Raw genomic sequence first — 18506 nt, 5'->3', positions numbered from 1 at the left:
GTCAATTAATACATTCACAAAAACTTTTCTATTTCTAAGGACAAAATACCTCAATGATACCAACTATATATCTAGCGAGAAACGCTTTGCTGCATATTTTCGTCGGTCATTTAACCTAGTTCTACTTTCAATCATAAATGTACATGCATCACCACCAATATAATCCAAAGTCCCATCGACATTTGATTGGACTTCTCCACCAAATATACAATAAATCAATCTGCTTTCACTCATTTTATTTTGTTCTGCAAAAGATTTGTAATAATTTACACCCCTCAGTTGAACAAACCCAATAATTATCTAAATACAAAACTAATGACTTTATGGATATAAACATAGAGGCATGAGAAGGAAATAATGGAAGATTTGATAAGGGTAAAATCAGTGAATGCTTGAAGTGATCAATCCATAGAAGCATGGGAAGGAAATAATCGCAAAAATTCATACTAAAAAGAGATGCACGAAATAGGGTAAGATTCACAAATTTTATGTCCAATAATGCAGATAAGTTCGAATAAGAGTTGCCACAATGCCAACAAAAAACTTGGGGATTATTTTGCCCCGAGAGAAATACAATGGCTCATCAAGGAAGAGAAAAACAATGGGTCATCAAATAAATAAGAAACAATGATTCAATGGCTCATCAAATAAGAAACAATCGATGCAAATAAAACAATACAGCAAAACAAACTCTAAATTTACAACCACCAAATACATTTAAGCCCTAAAATGACAATTTACAACCACCAAATACATTTAAGCCCTAAAATAACAATTTACAACCACCAAATACACTTAATACCTTCATTGTCAATCACAGTACGCCCTAATAAAATTCTACGAACAATCACCATATTACATTTTATAGTGATTTCTTTTTTTAAATCTGGTATATTTTTTTTACAAAAAAATATATAGACCTTACATACCTATGATGGGCCTGATTTGGGTAGAAAGATAAGCTCAAAATCGAGCTCGGGCTTCCTCGGTTCGAGCTCGAGCGTTGCCATCTTTCGTAGAGAGAGGGAGAGACCTCGGCTCAAAATTGAGCTCGGGCTTCCTTGGTTTGGGCAGAGAGCGAGGGTGGGAGTTCGTGGGGACAAAAAGGGAGGGAGCTCAGGGAAAATCAACGCAGAGAGAGAGGCCTGTGTGGTAAGGAGGGTGTCGATATAGAAAGGGAGGGAGCTCGAGGAAGTTAGCTCACAGTGACAGAGGAGTGCATGGTAAAAAATCGGATGGGTAAAATGCCTTAAGGTTAAGAGAGAAAAAGGGTAGTTTAGGTATTATTATTATTATTATTATTTTTATTTTTATTTTTTTTAAAGGGGGTGTTTACCATGAAAAGTAGTGTTGGGGAAAAATATGTGACCTAGGGGCTAACTTGCAGGGATAATATATGTGGGTGTTTTTTTTTCTCTTCCTCATCCCGACGATTTATGACGCTTTCAATTTTCTCTGTTTTTTTCCCCCGTGTCAGCTATTTGCCCATCATTTTTGGATCAGAAGATTGCAAGTAAGCTATTTGCCCATCATTTTTGGATCAGAAAATTGCAAATAAAGTTCACTGCTGTTTGTTTTCTGATTTGGAGAGAGAGAGAGAGAGAGAGAGAGAGAGAGAGAGATTGTTGAGGCCATGGATTTGGGTGATGAGAATGGCTACTCTGGTTTCCAGTCTCTGAGCATCGCAACAAAGAGTGCAATCTACGTTTGGGGCTACAACGAGAGTGGGCAAACAGGAAGGAATGGCAAAGAATGCCATCTCAGAGTACCAAAGAGGTTGCCGTGGACACATTTCAAGCTCAAATCTCGATTCATCGACATTGCTTGTGGGCGAGAACACACCGCCGCTGTTTCAGCAGATGGAAGCCTCTTCACTTGGGGTAAGCCTTTCTCCTATTTGTTTATTATTTCTCGTTTACAGGTTACCCCTCTCTCTCTCTCTCTCACACACACACACACACACACACACACTAGGAAATTGTTATTTCGAATTGGTGTGCCGCTCTTTCTCTTTCTTATTAGGAAATTGGTATGTCGAATTCGGGTGCCTCTCTCTCTTTCTCATTAGGAAATGGGTATTTCCAATTGGGTGCCTTTCCCTCTCTGTTCTTGTATCTGTGGTTACCTGTGTCTCTCTAGTGTCTATTATTAATTTACTGTTGTTATTGTTGCCATCATCATTCATCTTCATCATCATCATCCTCATCCTCATCATCATCTGTGGTTACCTGTTTCTCTCTAGTGTCTATTATTAATTTTACTGTTGTTATTGTTGTCATCATCATCCTCATGCTCATCCTCATCCTCATCATCATCATCATCATATCATCATCATTGTTCTGGCCTGTGGCAACCTTGAGAAAATGGGGGAATTGGGTTGGAATTGGGGTTAGTGTATCTCTCAACGTCTCTCTCTTTCAAGGTTGTGGTTTATGGGTTGTTGCTTAGATGAAATGGTAAAATTGGAATGAAATTGTGTACCTCCCTCATCTTTCTCTGTTTTTTTTTTGTCTTATAAGCTTGTGGTTTGTTGGGTTGGAGTCTGAGAATTGAGAATGGCTGCCACCCCCCGCTCCCCTCTTTCTCTGTCTCTCTCATTTCACAGAAGAGTTTGTAGCGAAGTTCAAAAACTCGACTCCCGGCTCAGGACTTGATTTATGGTTTATTGGGTGTTAGTGTATAATATTTAAAGTCTATAAATGATAGAAGGCACTTGAAGTCTATTAAAGATCGAAAAAAATGGCAAAGAAGATGGAGCGTGGAAGACTTTGATTTCTAACTTGAAAAAATTCTGAAACTTCAAAAAAGGGCGAAAAGGAAAACGGTGATTACAATAAGAACAATTCATTAATCATTGATATAATAATATAATAATACATTTATGTGAACATTAATTAGTGATTAGTAATATTAATTTTATAAAAATAATTAAATTTCCATTTTGCACATATAAACTTGCCGTGGCACTCTGCCGAGGCCGAGTTACTTGGCCATAGTCGTTAGTGGACTTGGCCAAGTCTTGGAAAGCTGGTTTGTAGTCTGAGAAAATGGAAAATGTGGTGTGGTTAGAATTGGAGTGCTCTGTGTGAAAAATGTTGACATACAGTTGCATTGAGTCTCTCTTTCTCTCTCTCTCTCTCTCTCTCTTTTGGGGTACTTGTCTGGTAAAATGGTGAACTACAATTGAATGTGGTTAGGATTACTCTTCTTGTATCTGCGGTTACTTGTTTCTCTCTCTCTCTCTCTCTCTCTCTCTCCCTCCCTCCCTCCCCCTCTCTCTCTCTCTCTCTCTCTCTCTCTTGTTTGTGGGGTACTTGCCTGTTAAAATGGTGAATTACGGTTGAGTGTGGTTAGGATTACTCTTGCTCTCTCTCTCAAGTAAATTTTGTTGGAACTCAAATGATTGTAAGATCTCAACTAAATTTTGTTGGAACTCAAATGATTGCAAAATCTGATTGATCTCTTGTTTGAGTGCATCATTTATTAAAGGTTCCAATGATTTTGGTCAATTGGGAGATGGAACTGAAGAAAGCAGGAAACATCCGAAGAAAGTGAAACAATTACAGTATGAATTTGTGAAGTCAATATCATGTGGAGCTCACTGCACAGCGGCCATTGCTGAACCTCGTGAAAATGATGGGACCCTATCATCTTGTAGGCTTTGGGTTTGGGGCCAAAATCAGGTTTTCTTTTTCTTCTTCTTTTTCTTTATGATGATTAGATCAGATATCTTTTACCTTCTTCTTGTAAATCTGAATTTCATGGATGCAGATTCATAAAAATAATTCAATTTAAGAAGGTTTTTATTGTTTCTGATTATTGCAGGGGTCAAATTCTCCACGCTTATATTGGGGTGCTTTCTCTCCAAACACGGTAAATTTATGTGCATCTTAGCTTTTCATCAGATGTTACAACCAAAAAAAAGGTAAAAAACAAGAAAATGATTGCAATAATTTTAAAAAAGGACAAACAAAAATGGTATAGTTTCCATGAACCTGAGAATGGCTTGTGTTTTTGCCTCTCTATGATGAATTTGGTTGTTATCATCTGCATTTGTACCATATAATGGGACAGCGAATTTTATCTTTTTTTTTTTGTGAATTGACCAATATTTTTTAATCTTTTACCTTTTCTTCTAGGCAAACTGTTAGGGACATTAGTCAAATAATTTTTGTTTGTGTTATTTTTATTTTGTTAAGAAAAATTCTCCATAGAAAGCAAGGCTTCCTAGAAAATAGAGGTATGGTGCTTTATTTTGGGATTGAGATGCTGTTCACTTTTCGAACCCTTTCTTTGCTTGTTTAATCCTTTGAAATAACTTGAATTAATTTTTAAAATATTTGGAATTTAAATCTATAGCCTATATGTGATGAAATCTTTAATCACACTATTTCGTCATATTGAAAGTAAACGTTTAATCTTAATGTCTGCCTAAACTGTCTATTCAATTGCTAATAATAATTCTTTTGATAAAGTTGATAAAAAGTTGTGAAAATGTATGCCTATGGCCAACCCCATATGGTAATGATGGTATCACAGCTACCTTAGGAGAGACTCTGGCAACAATCCATAAGCTAGTAAACCTTTCAAAAAGGAAAACTATTTCTTCAATGGAGAGCCAACAAATTAGCAGAGCACTATCTATGCTACTAATTGCATTATTGACACAATCGTGAGCATCAACTGATTTATGCAGCCCAATGTTCAAAAGTTGGATGTGCCCGCCTGGGCGGTTTGGGCCTGGCCGCTAGGCGCCTGCCTAGGTGGGTGCCCAAGAAAGGACAAGCTAGGCTCCCAAGGAGTTCTTAGGGCAGTTTTTGGTCCCCAAAACCCCTGTAAATAAAAAAAAAAAGAATAATTATCGACACACATAATATTTGGTTTTCCAATCTAACAAAAATCACATGATATGATATCAATCATAAAATATTAATCACGTAATATCACACAACATAATATCCCTAAGATTTGGTTTTGCAATCTAAGTACTCAAAAAATATCAATTTAATTTTAAGTTTCAAACTATTCACAAACTATCAGCCCAAACCGATAAATATTCACAAAATATTCCGACTACAAAAATGTAAAATTATCAAAAAAGAAAAAAGAAAAGAAAAGAATATCGAATCATAACACATTATACAAAAAGATAATAATATCAAACCCTCATCATCATCATCCAAGCCTTATCCTAATCATCTGTGGTCGGCTACATGAATCTTGTTTCCCCATTTTTCTCTTTCAAGGGCCATACCCTCAGTAAGACCAAAAGTCACCATTCTCATTTCACTACTTCTATCCATATCCTTTTCGGCTTTTCTTTTGTCCTTTTAGAGCCTTCCACTTGACCCAATTGCACCTCCTTACCGGTGTTGTATTACATTTACACTACACATGACCAGGCCAACTAAGTCTATTTTCCCTCATCTTATTGTCTATTCAAGCTACATCTAAGTTCCCTCGTGTGTATTCATTTTGAATTCTATCCTTTCTTGTCTTGACACTCATCCATCTCAACATCCTCATCTCAACTATGCTCATCCTATGGATATGTTGTTTCTTGACTACCCAACATTCTATCCCATAAATCATGCATGGTCTTACAGCTATCCTATGGAACTTCCCCTTTAGTCTCAATGTTATATAGTGGTCATATAAAACTTTGGATGCACATCTCTTTTTTGCTCATCTAGCTCTAATTCTATGTGTAATTTCTTCCTCAATCTTTCCATTCTCCTAGATTATCGGCCCTAGATATCAGAAGAATTATCTAACCCTAATTCAAATATTGTAAAGCACTAAGCTTTTTAAAACGAATTTGATATGGGCCAAACAGGGTAATATTCTCAAAATATTTCAAGTTTTTAACAATAAAAGAAAAACGAAAGAAAAGGAATATCAAATTATAACACATTATACAAAAAAATACCAAACCCTAATTTAAATATTGTAATGCACTAGCCTTTTCAAATGAAGCCGATATCGGACATAACCGGTGATCTTCTGTTGCCAAAAGTCTTTATGCGACTACTCCAAAATCCAAAAAGAATTAAGAAGTATATTTTTTGATTTTGCAAGAAATTGAAAATGATGAATTTTTTTCAATTTAGAGAAAAATCTCAAAATCTAAGTTTTTTGGAGAGTTTTTCTCTCTTTAAATATACGAAAGGGTTTTGAAGATTAGAATGCTCCCCAAAACCTTTTTTCGCCCTTGTTAGGTGGGCAATGCCCAAAGTACCCCTGGTTGAGGGCCCTTCTCCGCCCTTGGCCTGCCTGCACAAGGCACTGACTAGACATGATGCCTAGGAATCCCGCCTAAGGGGCAACTTGTTGTTTTGGCTTTCTGGCCACCTAAGTGGCCGCCTAGGTGGCTGGGTGGCTGAACTTTTGAATATTGTGCCCTATGTGCATATTAGTTTCATGGTTGATGCAAAGATCAAAATTACTGTTATGTTTTCTAGAATAAGAATGTCAATATTTCCAGAATTTGGTTGGTGTGGTTCTTTAATTACGTACATTTAAATTGCTACGAAAATGTTTAATGAATGTATATTGTGCCACACATGGAATAGAACCAGTTTGTGGGCCATGTTCCCCATGGTCCATCGTAATGTACTCATGATCTAATGGATTATTGCATATTCACAGTTCATTGGACTCATCACCATCTAATGAGATGATCAATGGTGATGAAGAGAAACTGTCCAATAATTGGGTTCACACTTTGTTTTGGTAGGTCCCATTGGCTCTACAGCGCTATCCATTTGATTGGATGGTCATGACCCCGGTTGACTGTGAATAAATATACCATGGTCGCTTGGTTTTGCAGTTGCTGATACTTTGCTATTATGGTATCCAGTATCATGAAGATCCGTGGAACTATCTTTCCATCCTCTCATTTGTGGTAAATCATAATATGTTCCTTGTGACCATGGAAACTTTATGACCATAAACCATAGAAACTTTAATATCACAAATGTTGTCTCTATCCAACCAATAGAGGGATGGTTTTTTTTGGGTGAGTCAGTGGAGAGAGGACCCCTACCCTTGGTAGGAATTAAACCTAGGATGTAGCGTTGCAAATCGTCAAGCGCTAACCAATTATGCGCATGCTCTTTTCCTAAAGTGGTAAGTCAGTGGGGACCCCTACCCTTTGGTGAGAATGGAGTGAGAAACCTTTTCATAGGGCTCGGCAATACAACTGCCAAGGCCCCAGGCCATTCTCAATAGAGGGATGGTTTGACTTTGAGGATAGAGAGTGCGACCCACTAGAATATTTCACAAGCATAGGGGTAGGCATTGACTCTCTTTCCATTATCACCATTCATTCATTGAGTGGATTGTGATGACACTCATGACCAAAGATTTTCCACTAACTTATGTATTATAGAATGCTTTCTCCTCATATGTTACCAAGTGAGCCTAATGATAATGGTGAAGTGGTGGTGCATATTGGTTTTCAGGTTATACGCCAAGTTTCTTGTGGAGCAGTTCATGTTGTTGTTCTCTCAGAAGACGGTTTGCTACAGGCATGGGGTAATGCCTGTTTATGTTCATTGATTATGTGGCTATTATCAAACGTTTATCGTGAATGAAATTTTCATTACTATCTTTCAGTTCTCTGATTATATTCCTTGGCATGGCGTATTTTCTCATTTTTCCTTTTTCTTGTTTGTGACTATGGTACTGGATATCTAAGTTGTTCGTTGTTCTATCTTTTACATAAGCTATTCAAATAAAAAACTTAATAAATAATAAATACTTTATTGGTCCTTTCTTATTGGTGTTCCATTTCTTGTAAAGCAGGCTACAATGAGTGTGGTCAGCTTGGCAGAGGTATTACTTGTGAAGGACTACAAGGGGCTCAAGTTATAAGAGGTTTCTGCAAGTTCCTTGATGAAGCCCCTGAACTTGTGAAGATTACCCATGTATCATGTGGGGAATATCATACTGCAGCTATATCTGATAATGGCGAGGTGTAAGTAAACCAAAAGGATAGCATAAAAAATTAAACAAAAAGTAGACCAAAATGGTGATGACCAGTGGATAATATTTGTGAATTTGCAAGTAAGAAGTGTTTAGTGTTTCAAATGGCTGAAAAGATTTTCAGAGAATAGCTCCATATAGAAGGAAGGCATAGGCTCAGAAGGAAATGAGAGCCCTTTAGCACCATGTTTCTCTTCTTCTTAGGTTCCTATTTGTAGTTTCTTCTTTCCACTTTTTTGGTGCTCTGGTGATATCTATTCCTTCTATTGTTCATTGAAAGCTTCTTTTTCTTGGTTAACTGAGAAGCTGTGACATTTGATATTTAGTACTCACCGTATTGGCCAGCTACTTGTGTGGCCTTGAATGAGATCTTTCAGATCTTCACCTTTATATCCCTCTTGACGATCAAAAAAACCATGAAGGTCACTTTTTACTCTTTTGACTACTAAACAATTTCAAACTTAGGATTTGTGAGGAAGATAGACATTCTCTTTGCTACTTCTGTCCCCTTGGCTTGATTGGACCTGGGAAAAGACTTTGAAGCCTGTCATAATACTTCTAGATGACTAAACTTCCAATAGGATCATGGGATATTATATTTTACTTAGTGATGATGTGGCTTCTTGAAAATTGGATATTGGATATCACGAATGCAATCGTATAATAGCAAAAAGAATAACAGTTAAACACGAATGCAATCGTATAATAGCAAAAAGAATAAGAGTTAAACACGAATGCAATCGTATAATAGCAAAAAGAATAAGAGTTAAACACCAGGAATATTCTGTTCAGCATTAGTTGCTGTGACATTAGGGATCTGTATATCTATGTGTGCATTCTTGCTGTCTTTATATGGAAGCTTTCATGCATACTTGGCTGGCTCAGGCTGGTCTTGGTCGAGGCACCTTGAGGTGGTTACTTGTACGTAATTTGTTGTCTGAGAATTGTCTAGATGGAAGGCGTTGGTGCCTTCAGGCACACTGAGGTATATACATTGGTAACAGGGGATGTGCTTTCTGATAAATTTTCACTTTGATCAATACTTTTATGAGGGTTTGTTGGAAGTTGTTATTCATTCTCTAATTGCAAGCACATTGCTGAAGGAAGTTTGTTTTAAGTGATTGAAGATAGATTTTCAAAAATTTTTTGAAAAAAAAGAAGGATTGGAGATAGATTTTGATTAGATGGAGTGAGCATCTTGGATTTGTCGATAACTTTGTTTTAATTGTTTTGTTGGTCTGCCAATTATTGTGTATGATAGTTATTGATAGTACAACTAGATTTAGTAGTTCGAATTGTATTGTACTATTGTGTTTTTATTTTTTGCTCCTTAACCACATTAATGTTTCTCCCTTGAAACCCTATGTAAAATCCAACTGCTGGAAAATTTTGTTATCATTATTACGCCTTTATCATTGATAGGACAATTAGATGTTAATAATCATTTGTACCATCTTCATAGATGAAAGAGAACCATCGTTGTTGTTTTTGGCTTGTAATTGCAAATTCTGAAGTTCCGAGTAGAAATCTTTTAAGTTTGATATTTATGAGCTTCATGCCGGTAGGATGTCGGGTAAAGCCCAAATTTTCAATTTTTTTATATGTAGTGGTTCTATTATTATCAGTTGTAACTTTGGTTTTTCATATATTACCATTCTTAGTATTTGGAAATGAAGAAAATATTAAGATTTTTACTTTTGTTCTCAATGTTATAAGATTGTCTAATCTAATTTTGAGTCAAAACTGAGTCGCCAAATTGGTTATACCCACTTGGGTACTAATGACAAAAACTGGTGGTGAGCTATTAATCAGACCAATGATTGAAAACTCTGACTCGGGCTTTGAATTGCACAGTGCCCAAGCCTGATTCTGCCAGTTGGGCTTTGCTCTGTGTAGTCTATGAAAAATTAATGCAGGAACCTGGGAACTGGTGTGACCTGACCTGAGATCAGTTTCTGAGGTTCTCTCAATGGGCTAGGGCCAAGCAACTGGGGCAAGTTCAAGCCCGACTTAGCGAGTTTTCACTCATTGGTCATGACTAGCAAGTGGTTTTTCTTTCCTAGGACATTGGCTTTGAAGTTATGTTCTCTTCCCTATTTACCTTTCATATATTCTGTGATCTTATTAAGTGTTTCTGGTGTCTCTATCTTGATTATCTTGGCTGGCTTCATATTTTGTAGATATACTTGGGGATTAGGAAGCATGGGTCAACTTGGGCACTGCTCTCTCCAATATGGAGACAAGGAGCTTTTGCCTCGAAGAGTGGTTGCTCTTGAAGGGATGGTTGTAAAGGATGTTTCTTGTGGTGGGGTCCACACATGTGCTATAACTGTCAAGGGGGCTTTGTATGCTTGGGGTGGTGGTCAAGCAGGGCAATTAGGATTGGGCCCACAAAATGGGTTCTTTTCTTGCAACTCTTCTGCCGAGGCAGAGATATTTTTACGTAATATCCCTGTCTTGGTTATACCAAATAGTGTGGAACTTGTTACTTGTGGGCACTCCCATACACTTGTGTCCACTAAGGATGGAAGGATCCATGGATGGGGTTATAATAGCTATGGACAGGCGGCTAACAAGAAGTGTACATATGCTTGGTACCCATCACCTGTTGATTGGTAAGCTAGGCTTATGATTTTGTTCCTTGTTGATGGATCTATAATTTTCTGTCTTTTATTGATCAAAAAATTTGTTAGTTCTAATTTCATGTCATTTCTAGGAGTCTGAAGCTTTGAATTCTGTCATCCATATGCTGATATTTATATCTTGCGGAAACAGGCTAAAGTTTGTTTTAAATTTCCACAAATATCCACCAACTTTCTGAAATTGATTTTTTTGTCTTCCCTAAATTAGTAGTATTTTCTTTTAAAATATGGAGGTTGGATAAGACATATCTGCCTGTCCAAGTTTGGCCTTGGCATTTAGAGTTTGGAAAAATCTTCATGGCAACAAAAATTTGGTATGTTCTTGGAGCATTGATCTTTCGAGTAAATCTTGTTTCTCAAAAAATACTCTAGAAGCATTTATATAATTCCATGGTATAATTTTTTTTATAAAAATTATATGGCTTTTTGTGATCGATAGCTAAGTGTAATCTTCAAGTCTTAATATGATCGTTAACATGGTTTGCCTTGGGGCAGGTGTGTTGGAGTTGCAAGGAAGCTGGCAGCTGGTGGGGGCCACTCAGCGGTGCTTACTGATGCTTATACACTTAAAGAATTGTGCGAATTCAGGCTTGCAGATAGTGTCAATTTGTCAAATGCAACTGAGATTGAGGATGTTGCTTCTCGAAATGATTCGGATGCTTTAGCCCGACTTTGCAAGAGATTGAGGTAGTGTTTCATTCATTCTGCACTATTTGTAATGTTAAATCTATCAACATATATTATAAATCTAGTAACATATTTATCCATTTATGTTTGCTTCTGTCTTGATTCCTACCTTTTGAACAACTTGGTCGTTTAGTGTAGCTATGTTAGCTTATGGTATTCTAAAGACTCAAGAAATGATAATTATTATTATTTTGGGTGCAGTTTGTATAGAGCCGAGGCTCTAAACAATCAAAGTAAAGCTCACCTTCAAATAATGTCGAGAAATGTGGTTTCAATGTTGAAAATCTTTGTGATAGTCTTAAATATGTTTTCATCTCTAATTATAAAATTTAAAGCTTACAAAATAGTACAGATCAACCAGATATATGAAAACTTGAAAATTGACGGTCCAAAATGCATTACAAGATACAGTGTTTCCAAAACTTGAAATCCATTTTTTTTCTCATGTCCATACTTGTTAATGTCGAGATGATCAATTTGAGGATATTTGTGCATCAAAACCACCTCTTCTAATGAAATTTTTGTGGTGGGCTTTAATTTGATTGTTTAGAGCCTAGGCTCTATATAAGCTTTTTCCTATTACTTTTTGTCTTGATATACCAACTTTTAGATCTCATCCCACATGCTTTTCGTGTGGATAATGGAAGAGTTGGTAAGTCTTGTGATGATTGTCGATTGGTTGTCTTTCTTAGAAATGGCTCATGTATCTTTTATGGGGGCCACTAGAGAGCTCTTTACTGGATAACGTATTGTACCACTGTATTACACTTATGAGATTTTTAATTATTGAAGTGCTCACTTGCAGGGAACAGTGGCTTACTGTTAGCAGCTGTGACTGTGACGAAGAAAAAAAAGTAGTAGCAGCTAACAAAGAGGCCTAAGAAACTCTGGAACTCAAAGAAAGAGTCCACGAAGTTGAATAATTTATACATTGGTCTACACTGTATCTGCACATTGCAGGTCTGATAATAGTCTTTTAATCTTGTCATGTATAACAACTTTAAACATAAATCAACTATTATAAATCAACTATTACATGAACTTTGCTTCACGAATGGATTGAGGAGAAATCATTTGGAGAGAGAGAGAGAGAGAGAGAGAGAGAGAGAGAGAGAGAGCTCAAATCTGGGCTTTGGTAAAGGGCTCAACTAGAGTTGGAAAATTGGTAAATGGTCAACTAGGGTTTTGCCAACTAGGTTTGGAAAATTGATAGATGGTCAACCAGGGTCTCAATTGATTCGGATTAGGAATCACTGATTCGGATCAGATTGGGTGGGTGATCGGCTGATTTTCTTGCAGAATCAGGAATCGGCCCTAATCTCTTTAGCCTACAGAATTCCTCATATCTTTTGATGATGTAAACTCTAAGGCTTGTGTTGGAAGATAATTAATTTTAATTGAAATAGTCTAATATGAAATTAATGTATCCTGTGTAATATTATTTTGCTAGCTGTTTAGTATGTTACTTATATTGTATATAATACTATTTAGTTATTAATTTTTTTGTTGCTATTTTCAGCCATTTCTAGCTTTCTCTAGATAAAAACATGTGTTATTCAGCCAACTATTTTGAGTAAAGCAAAACAACTTTATAAAAGAATGAAAGATAAATTTATATGTGAAACTGTCAATAAATTTGTTTCAGATAGCTTTATAATGGATGTTGCCAACATGTAATTTTACTAAAGTAATAAATTCTCGGTGATAGAATGCACGGGAACAAGCCCTAAATCATCAAACAAACACATTTTTCATGGATTTATGCAATTTTTTCTGTATTCTGCCTTTTATATTTTTATGTTTTTAAGAGTTTTGCTCGACCATTGCTTGGGTGGCTGCCGTGACCTTAACTCCCTGAAGTTCTTTGGAAGGGGCATTTCTCGGATTGCTTTTATTTTGACAGGATCAATTTCAATTCCTCAATGTCTTAACTAGAAATCCTAGAAATTTTCCCCTTGGACTCCAAAAGAAAATTTTTGGGGGATCATATCAAGTTGATGCATACGAAGAAGTCATTGGAAAATAATTTGGAGGTTAGCAATGTGATTTCTTCTTTAGTCTGACTTAATTATCAAAGGAATGTGTTTTTTAAGTAAGGGAAAAGTTTATATAGAGCTAAACAATCAAATTTGAGCCCACCTCAAAAATTTCACTAGAAGATGTTGTTTTGATGTTTAAATATTTTCAAATTGATCATCTTAGTATCACGATGCATGGATATCAGAAAAAAATGGATTTCAAGTTTTGGAAATAGTGTATTTTTTAACGAATTTTTGAACCCTCAATTTTCAAGATTTCCAAGTTTTCATAGATCTATCAATCTACACTATTTTTTAAGCTTTAAATAAATATAAAAATATATTTTAAGGCTATAACAAAGATTTTCAATATTAAAACCGTATTTCTCAATACTATTTGAAGGTAGGCTCTAATTTGATTGTTTAGAGCCTAGGCTCTATACAAACGGCAGCTTTAAGTAATGGTTTTGTTAGGCTATACCATTTGGTAGTGTATATCCTTAAAGTCATCAACATTTTTTGACACGTAAATGCCATTGAATTGTAATATGAAAATTTTTAAGTAGGGGCATTTTTGGTCATTTAGAAGGGTAGAATGAATATTTCTAGAAAACAAATAGTGACATTTTGTTAGTAATTAAAAAATAATTAATGCATCTTGAGAGTGATGTTATTGTTAATAAATGCTTTTGTTTCTATTAGAAATTTTTATTTTATCTTTCATTAATTACTTAAAACATCCCTAGACAAAAGATTACTACACTACAGGATAAGGGTATCAAAGTGTCAAAAAATGTTGAAAACTTTAAGGGTATACACCGTCAAGTAGTGTAGACTAACAAAACCCTTTAAGTAATCGACACTCGCTTTAAAGTAATTATCAAATAATCTATTGTCAACTCTTTCAAGTGTAGAGGGTCTCTCTTACTAGGGGGCAACATTGGTCTATAATTGTTTAAAGGAAAATTGTTTCACGCGGCGGGGACCGTATTTCTCCATCTGCGGTCCCCGAAGTATAAAGCATCCATAAAGATGGACTGCAAATAGGCGGTCTATCTAAAAACAATTGAAACTAAAGGTCCAAATGTTTTATTAGTAGATGCTTTCGTGCTCAATTATAAAAATTGAGAAAGATATTATGGAAGTGGATGTTAGGAGAAACTTAATGAATATTTTCAAATTGGGCTTTATTAAATGTAGGTCTAAGGGGGGGGTCTTTAAACTGAATTTTGATGGCAGTTCGTTAGGGAACCCGAGTTTAGCTGGTTATGGAGGAGTGGTGAGGGATTGGAATGGACTTGTGGTCTTCTCTTATGCAGGCCCTCTTTGAAAAAAAACTGCAAACAATGTAGAACTTCTGGTTCTCCTTAATGGCTGAAAACTTTTTGTGGCAAGGAATTTAGGATTTTGCTGTATTCTTGAAGGTGATTCCTTGAATGTCATCAAGTGGTGTAAAGGGGAACAAAAATCGTTGTTTTTGTGGCATGGAATTTAGGATCTTGCTGTATTGTGGAAGGTGATTCCTTGTTGTAATGTGGAAGGTGATTCCTTGAATGTCATCAAGTGGTGTAAAGGGGAACAAAAATTACCGTGGGAGTTTAGATTAGTTTTGCTACAAATTTGGGAGTCTAGACCTTTTCATCTCACCTTTCTGCATGTTTATCGTGAGGCTAATGGTTGGGCGGATTTTCTTGTTAAAAGAGGTGTACCTTTATTTGAGACTCTTATCTTTGATTCTGTAATTTCTTATTAATAAAATTTTTGAATTTCTATAAAAATAAAACGTAGAATTATTATTTGTAATTTTTAAAATTTATTTATTTATTCATATATTCATGATCTTCATGTTAAAGATTATATGCCCTAAAAAATTAAGTCAAAAAATCCATCTCAAAAATAGATTCATTTCTACTTATAGAAAGTGTCCTTGTTTAAAAGGCACTTCAAGATCCACTTAGCCAAGGCGGCCTTTCTAAAACAATCTACAGTAGCTCCCTCTAAGGCCACCCTAATTGTTTCATCTACATCCGAGAAGTTCAAGAGTAAAGGGTCTCCCCCAACGTCAAAGGAAGTCATTAAGGTAACTATTGAAACTCAATAAATAAATGACTATTGAAACTTATTAAGTGGGGCTAAAAATGTGAAAATATGTCACGGCTAATTGTTGACCTTTGCTTGAGCGTTTACTTCGATATTTCTTGATAAAAAAGAAAAGTGAAGGGTTTTATATTTCTCCTACTGCATGTAAGATATATGCTTTCCCACCCATCCAATTTAGATCAAAATATATGTTTTCATTTACCGTTTGATCTAGATGTAATGCCTCATAGTATTTTAGTTTTATTTTTTTCTATAAATTATATGAATATAAAATTTGGTATGTGTCATCATATCAATGGAATGCAATTAAAAATAATTAAAAATAATTTTTTGATAAAATATAATGACCAAAATATCCCTTGAAAATTTCAAGAGTATTTTGATCATTGTATTTTATTGATAATATTTTTTTTTCATATTTTTCAAAAGTGCGACTTTAAGGGAGGAGTGAATGCCCAAAATTTGATGTCAAAATAATTCGTAAAAAAATTTAAAGTAAAATAGTGTAGAGATATGATATTATAATTGAGACCATCTCAACCGTCCATTCAAAATGGATGATTGGATAAAGAGAAACATATAAATTTTATGTTGTAGGACAAGCACAAAAAGCTTGCCCAAAATAAAATGCTCTTTTACAATGAGTTGCAACTAGTACTACCTCGACCTTCTTCTTGAGGCTTGGTGTCCTATGTTGATATGTGTCAATACTTTAACAAGTATTGATATGTTGAGACACTTTGTTACAATGGTATATGCATTCATGTAATATAAGCTTTTCACCGTTTTGTCCACCATAAGGATACTATGTTTATATTTAAGAAACGTAAAATTTTATTTGTAACCATTAATTGTATGGATATGTTTAATATTATCAGTGTTTTTGGCTGACATTATGGATACCGACAAGCATCGGTCTCTATGTGACAATACTTGCAACAATAAATTCGCTTAAGTTCAATTTGAAAGGTTTAAAGTTTTAAGATCATTTTTATCTTCTTTTCGTTCTTCTTCTTCTTTTTCCCTTTTTTTTTTTTTTTAATCTATAGGGTGTGGTTTCTATAAGGTTGCAGCCGTAAACAATCTAACTAAGGTGCACCTCCAAATTTTATCATAACATGTAATTTTGTGGTAAAAAAATCTTGGGATTATTTTAAAATCTATTTTCGTATTTAATTAGAAAATTTTAAACTCCCAAAAATAGTTAAAATCAGATAGATCTATGAACATATAAAAATCTTAAAAATAGACGGTTTAGATAATGTGTTGCAAAATGTACTATTTTTGGTACTGAAAAAGTTTTGTTTTTTGTTTTTGTATTCATACATCTCGATGTTGAGATGATCAATTAAATGGTTTTTCAACATTAAAAGAATATTTACGATAGATTTTTGAGGTGCATATGTAATTTTAAATTTTAAAATTACAACATTATATAAACTTTTTCCATATCTATATAGGCAAATATCCACCAATATCAGTGATCCAAAAATTGGTGAGTCGACTCAAGTCGCTATTGGCTTAGACCCTGGGTTCCTGATTTCAGACAGTTAGCTTCGGAATTACCTTGGTTATTCATGACCAGGGGATTCACTTAGATGAATTAGGCAACACAGAATCTTGGTCAAATTTTGGTATCTTTTTTATTTTTACATAAATTTTTTTTGTTTTTACAATTTAGTTTCTATAGCAATCTTGCCCAAGTTCGGACCCGATTCTTGTTTCTTAAGCACCAATTTGAACTATATACATTGAGTGTCGGCGGACATACACATGGCACCCATTGCCTGATACAACATGGATACTCTTTTCCAATTGGAATAGTACTGAAGGAGAAGTTCAACTTATTTCACAAAGCCATATGTGCACACGCGCCTGAGTCGACATAGACTCAAGGGTCCCCTGACTCTGAACGATCCTAAGCTAGGGTATTGTCTGGGTTATCTGACTTAACGATTCCCAAGTAGGAGTGACCTTTTTTTTCTTGAATATTTTTTCATGTGTTTGTAGCATTATCGTACACTTGCTACCTCCAAAAGAAATAACTACTTGGGCGGATTTTACAGATATGAATTTTGGGATCCACCTAAGATTTATGAGACGATTATTTTCAGAAAATTAGATGGGCTCTTTCAATTTTTGAACTTTAAATTATGATTTTTTTCAAGCCTAGGGGTGGCAATGGGCCAGGTGCCCAGCCTGGTCAGCCCAACCCTAAAAAAATAGGGCATGGGCCAAAAAATGTGGCCCGAGGGCCAGTGCAACCACAGCCCAAGTGTAAGGCCAAGCCACACCTGGAACATGGTTGGCCCAGTTCAGCCCAGCCCACTTAATCTTGGTTTTTCCTTTTTTATTTTTATTTTTATTTTTATTTTTTTAACTTTATTTGGCCAAGTCCGGGCCATCCTATGGGGACTGAGACTGAGCTAGGGCCAAGGGCTGGCCCAGCCTATTGGCAGCCCTACTCAAGCCCATACATAGCGCGATTTGACTTTTTCCCCTTGCTATTTGATTTTTTTTTCTTTGTTAGGTTGAAGAGCTTACATTCCCAAAATTTAAGGTCCTAAAGATACCTTCTTGATTTTTACCCATGTAAATAGACACGTGTATGTGACACTCACGCACAATTTAGGCTAACTAAGGTTGGCAAGTTCCCAAGCCGGCAACAGACTCCCATTTTTACACCAATATGAACTAGTGTCAGTACAATATGGAGCCCATATATGTATACGCAATGTTACCCCAAGATTTTCCTTGGCGTCACATGTCAACTCGTATCAACACTTCGACAAATTTTGATACGACTTTGGTATGTATCGATGACAACGTCAAACTTATACCATAATGGTAATTTTTTCTAAAGTTTCGTATACAATAGCTTACTATTCATGACACACAAAGCATTGACAGTTTACCCATAGAAAGGAATGTTTTTGCTCTTCTATCCAAGGTTCCATTCCTAATTGTTGCTATGTTTTTTTTTTTGTAATTTTCAAGGAATACAAGCCTTGTATTCTATGTGGAGGTGCTTTATTTTTCTCTTTTGCTGGCCCACTATTAAAAGGACCCAAGC

At 35.6% G+C, this 18506-nt stretch overlaps 1 protein-coding gene across 6 annotated transcripts; it reads left to right on the top strand.

The window, feature by feature from the left end:
- The first annotated feature begins 942 nt into the window (after positions 1-942).
- LOC18446168 (Regulator of chromosome condensation (RCC1) family protein) lies at positions 943-12356 on the top strand. 6 transcript variants are annotated; one of them, XM_088850141.1, is made up of 9 exons: positions 943-1223; positions 1673-1880; positions 3490-3683; positions 3826-3873; positions 7464-7536; positions 7807-7978; positions 10167-10601; positions 11124-11315; positions 12121-12356. In XM_088850141.1, the coding sequence occupies exons 1-9, from the start codon at positions 1221-1223 to the stop codon at positions 12194-12196; spliced, it is 1401 nt and encodes a 466-aa protein (XP_088706267.1). In that variant the 5' UTR covers positions 943-1220; the 3' UTR covers positions 12197-12356. The 6 variants fall into 6 exon arrangements, 5 of the variants coding, with proteins under 5 accessions (XP_088706267.1, XP_020530421.2, XP_020530423.2 ...); XM_020674762.2 differs by lacking the exon at positions 943-1223 and adding an exon at positions 1343-1513 and having other exon boundaries at positions 7804-7978; XM_020674764.2 differs by lacking the exon at positions 943-1223 and adding an exon at positions 1344-1513.
- The last annotated feature ends 6150 nt before the right edge of the window (positions 12357-18506 follow it).

This window comes from Amborella trichopoda, chromosome 10, assembly GCF_054954075.1.
Source record: "Amborella trichopoda isolate Santa Cruz 75 chromosome 10, AtrichopodaSantaCruz75HAP2 v2.0, whole genome shotgun sequence".
NCBI lineage: Eukaryota > Viridiplantae > Streptophyta > Magnoliopsida > Amborellales > Amborellaceae > Amborella > Amborella trichopoda.
This window is presented reverse-complemented; position numbering and strand designations above follow the sequence as displayed.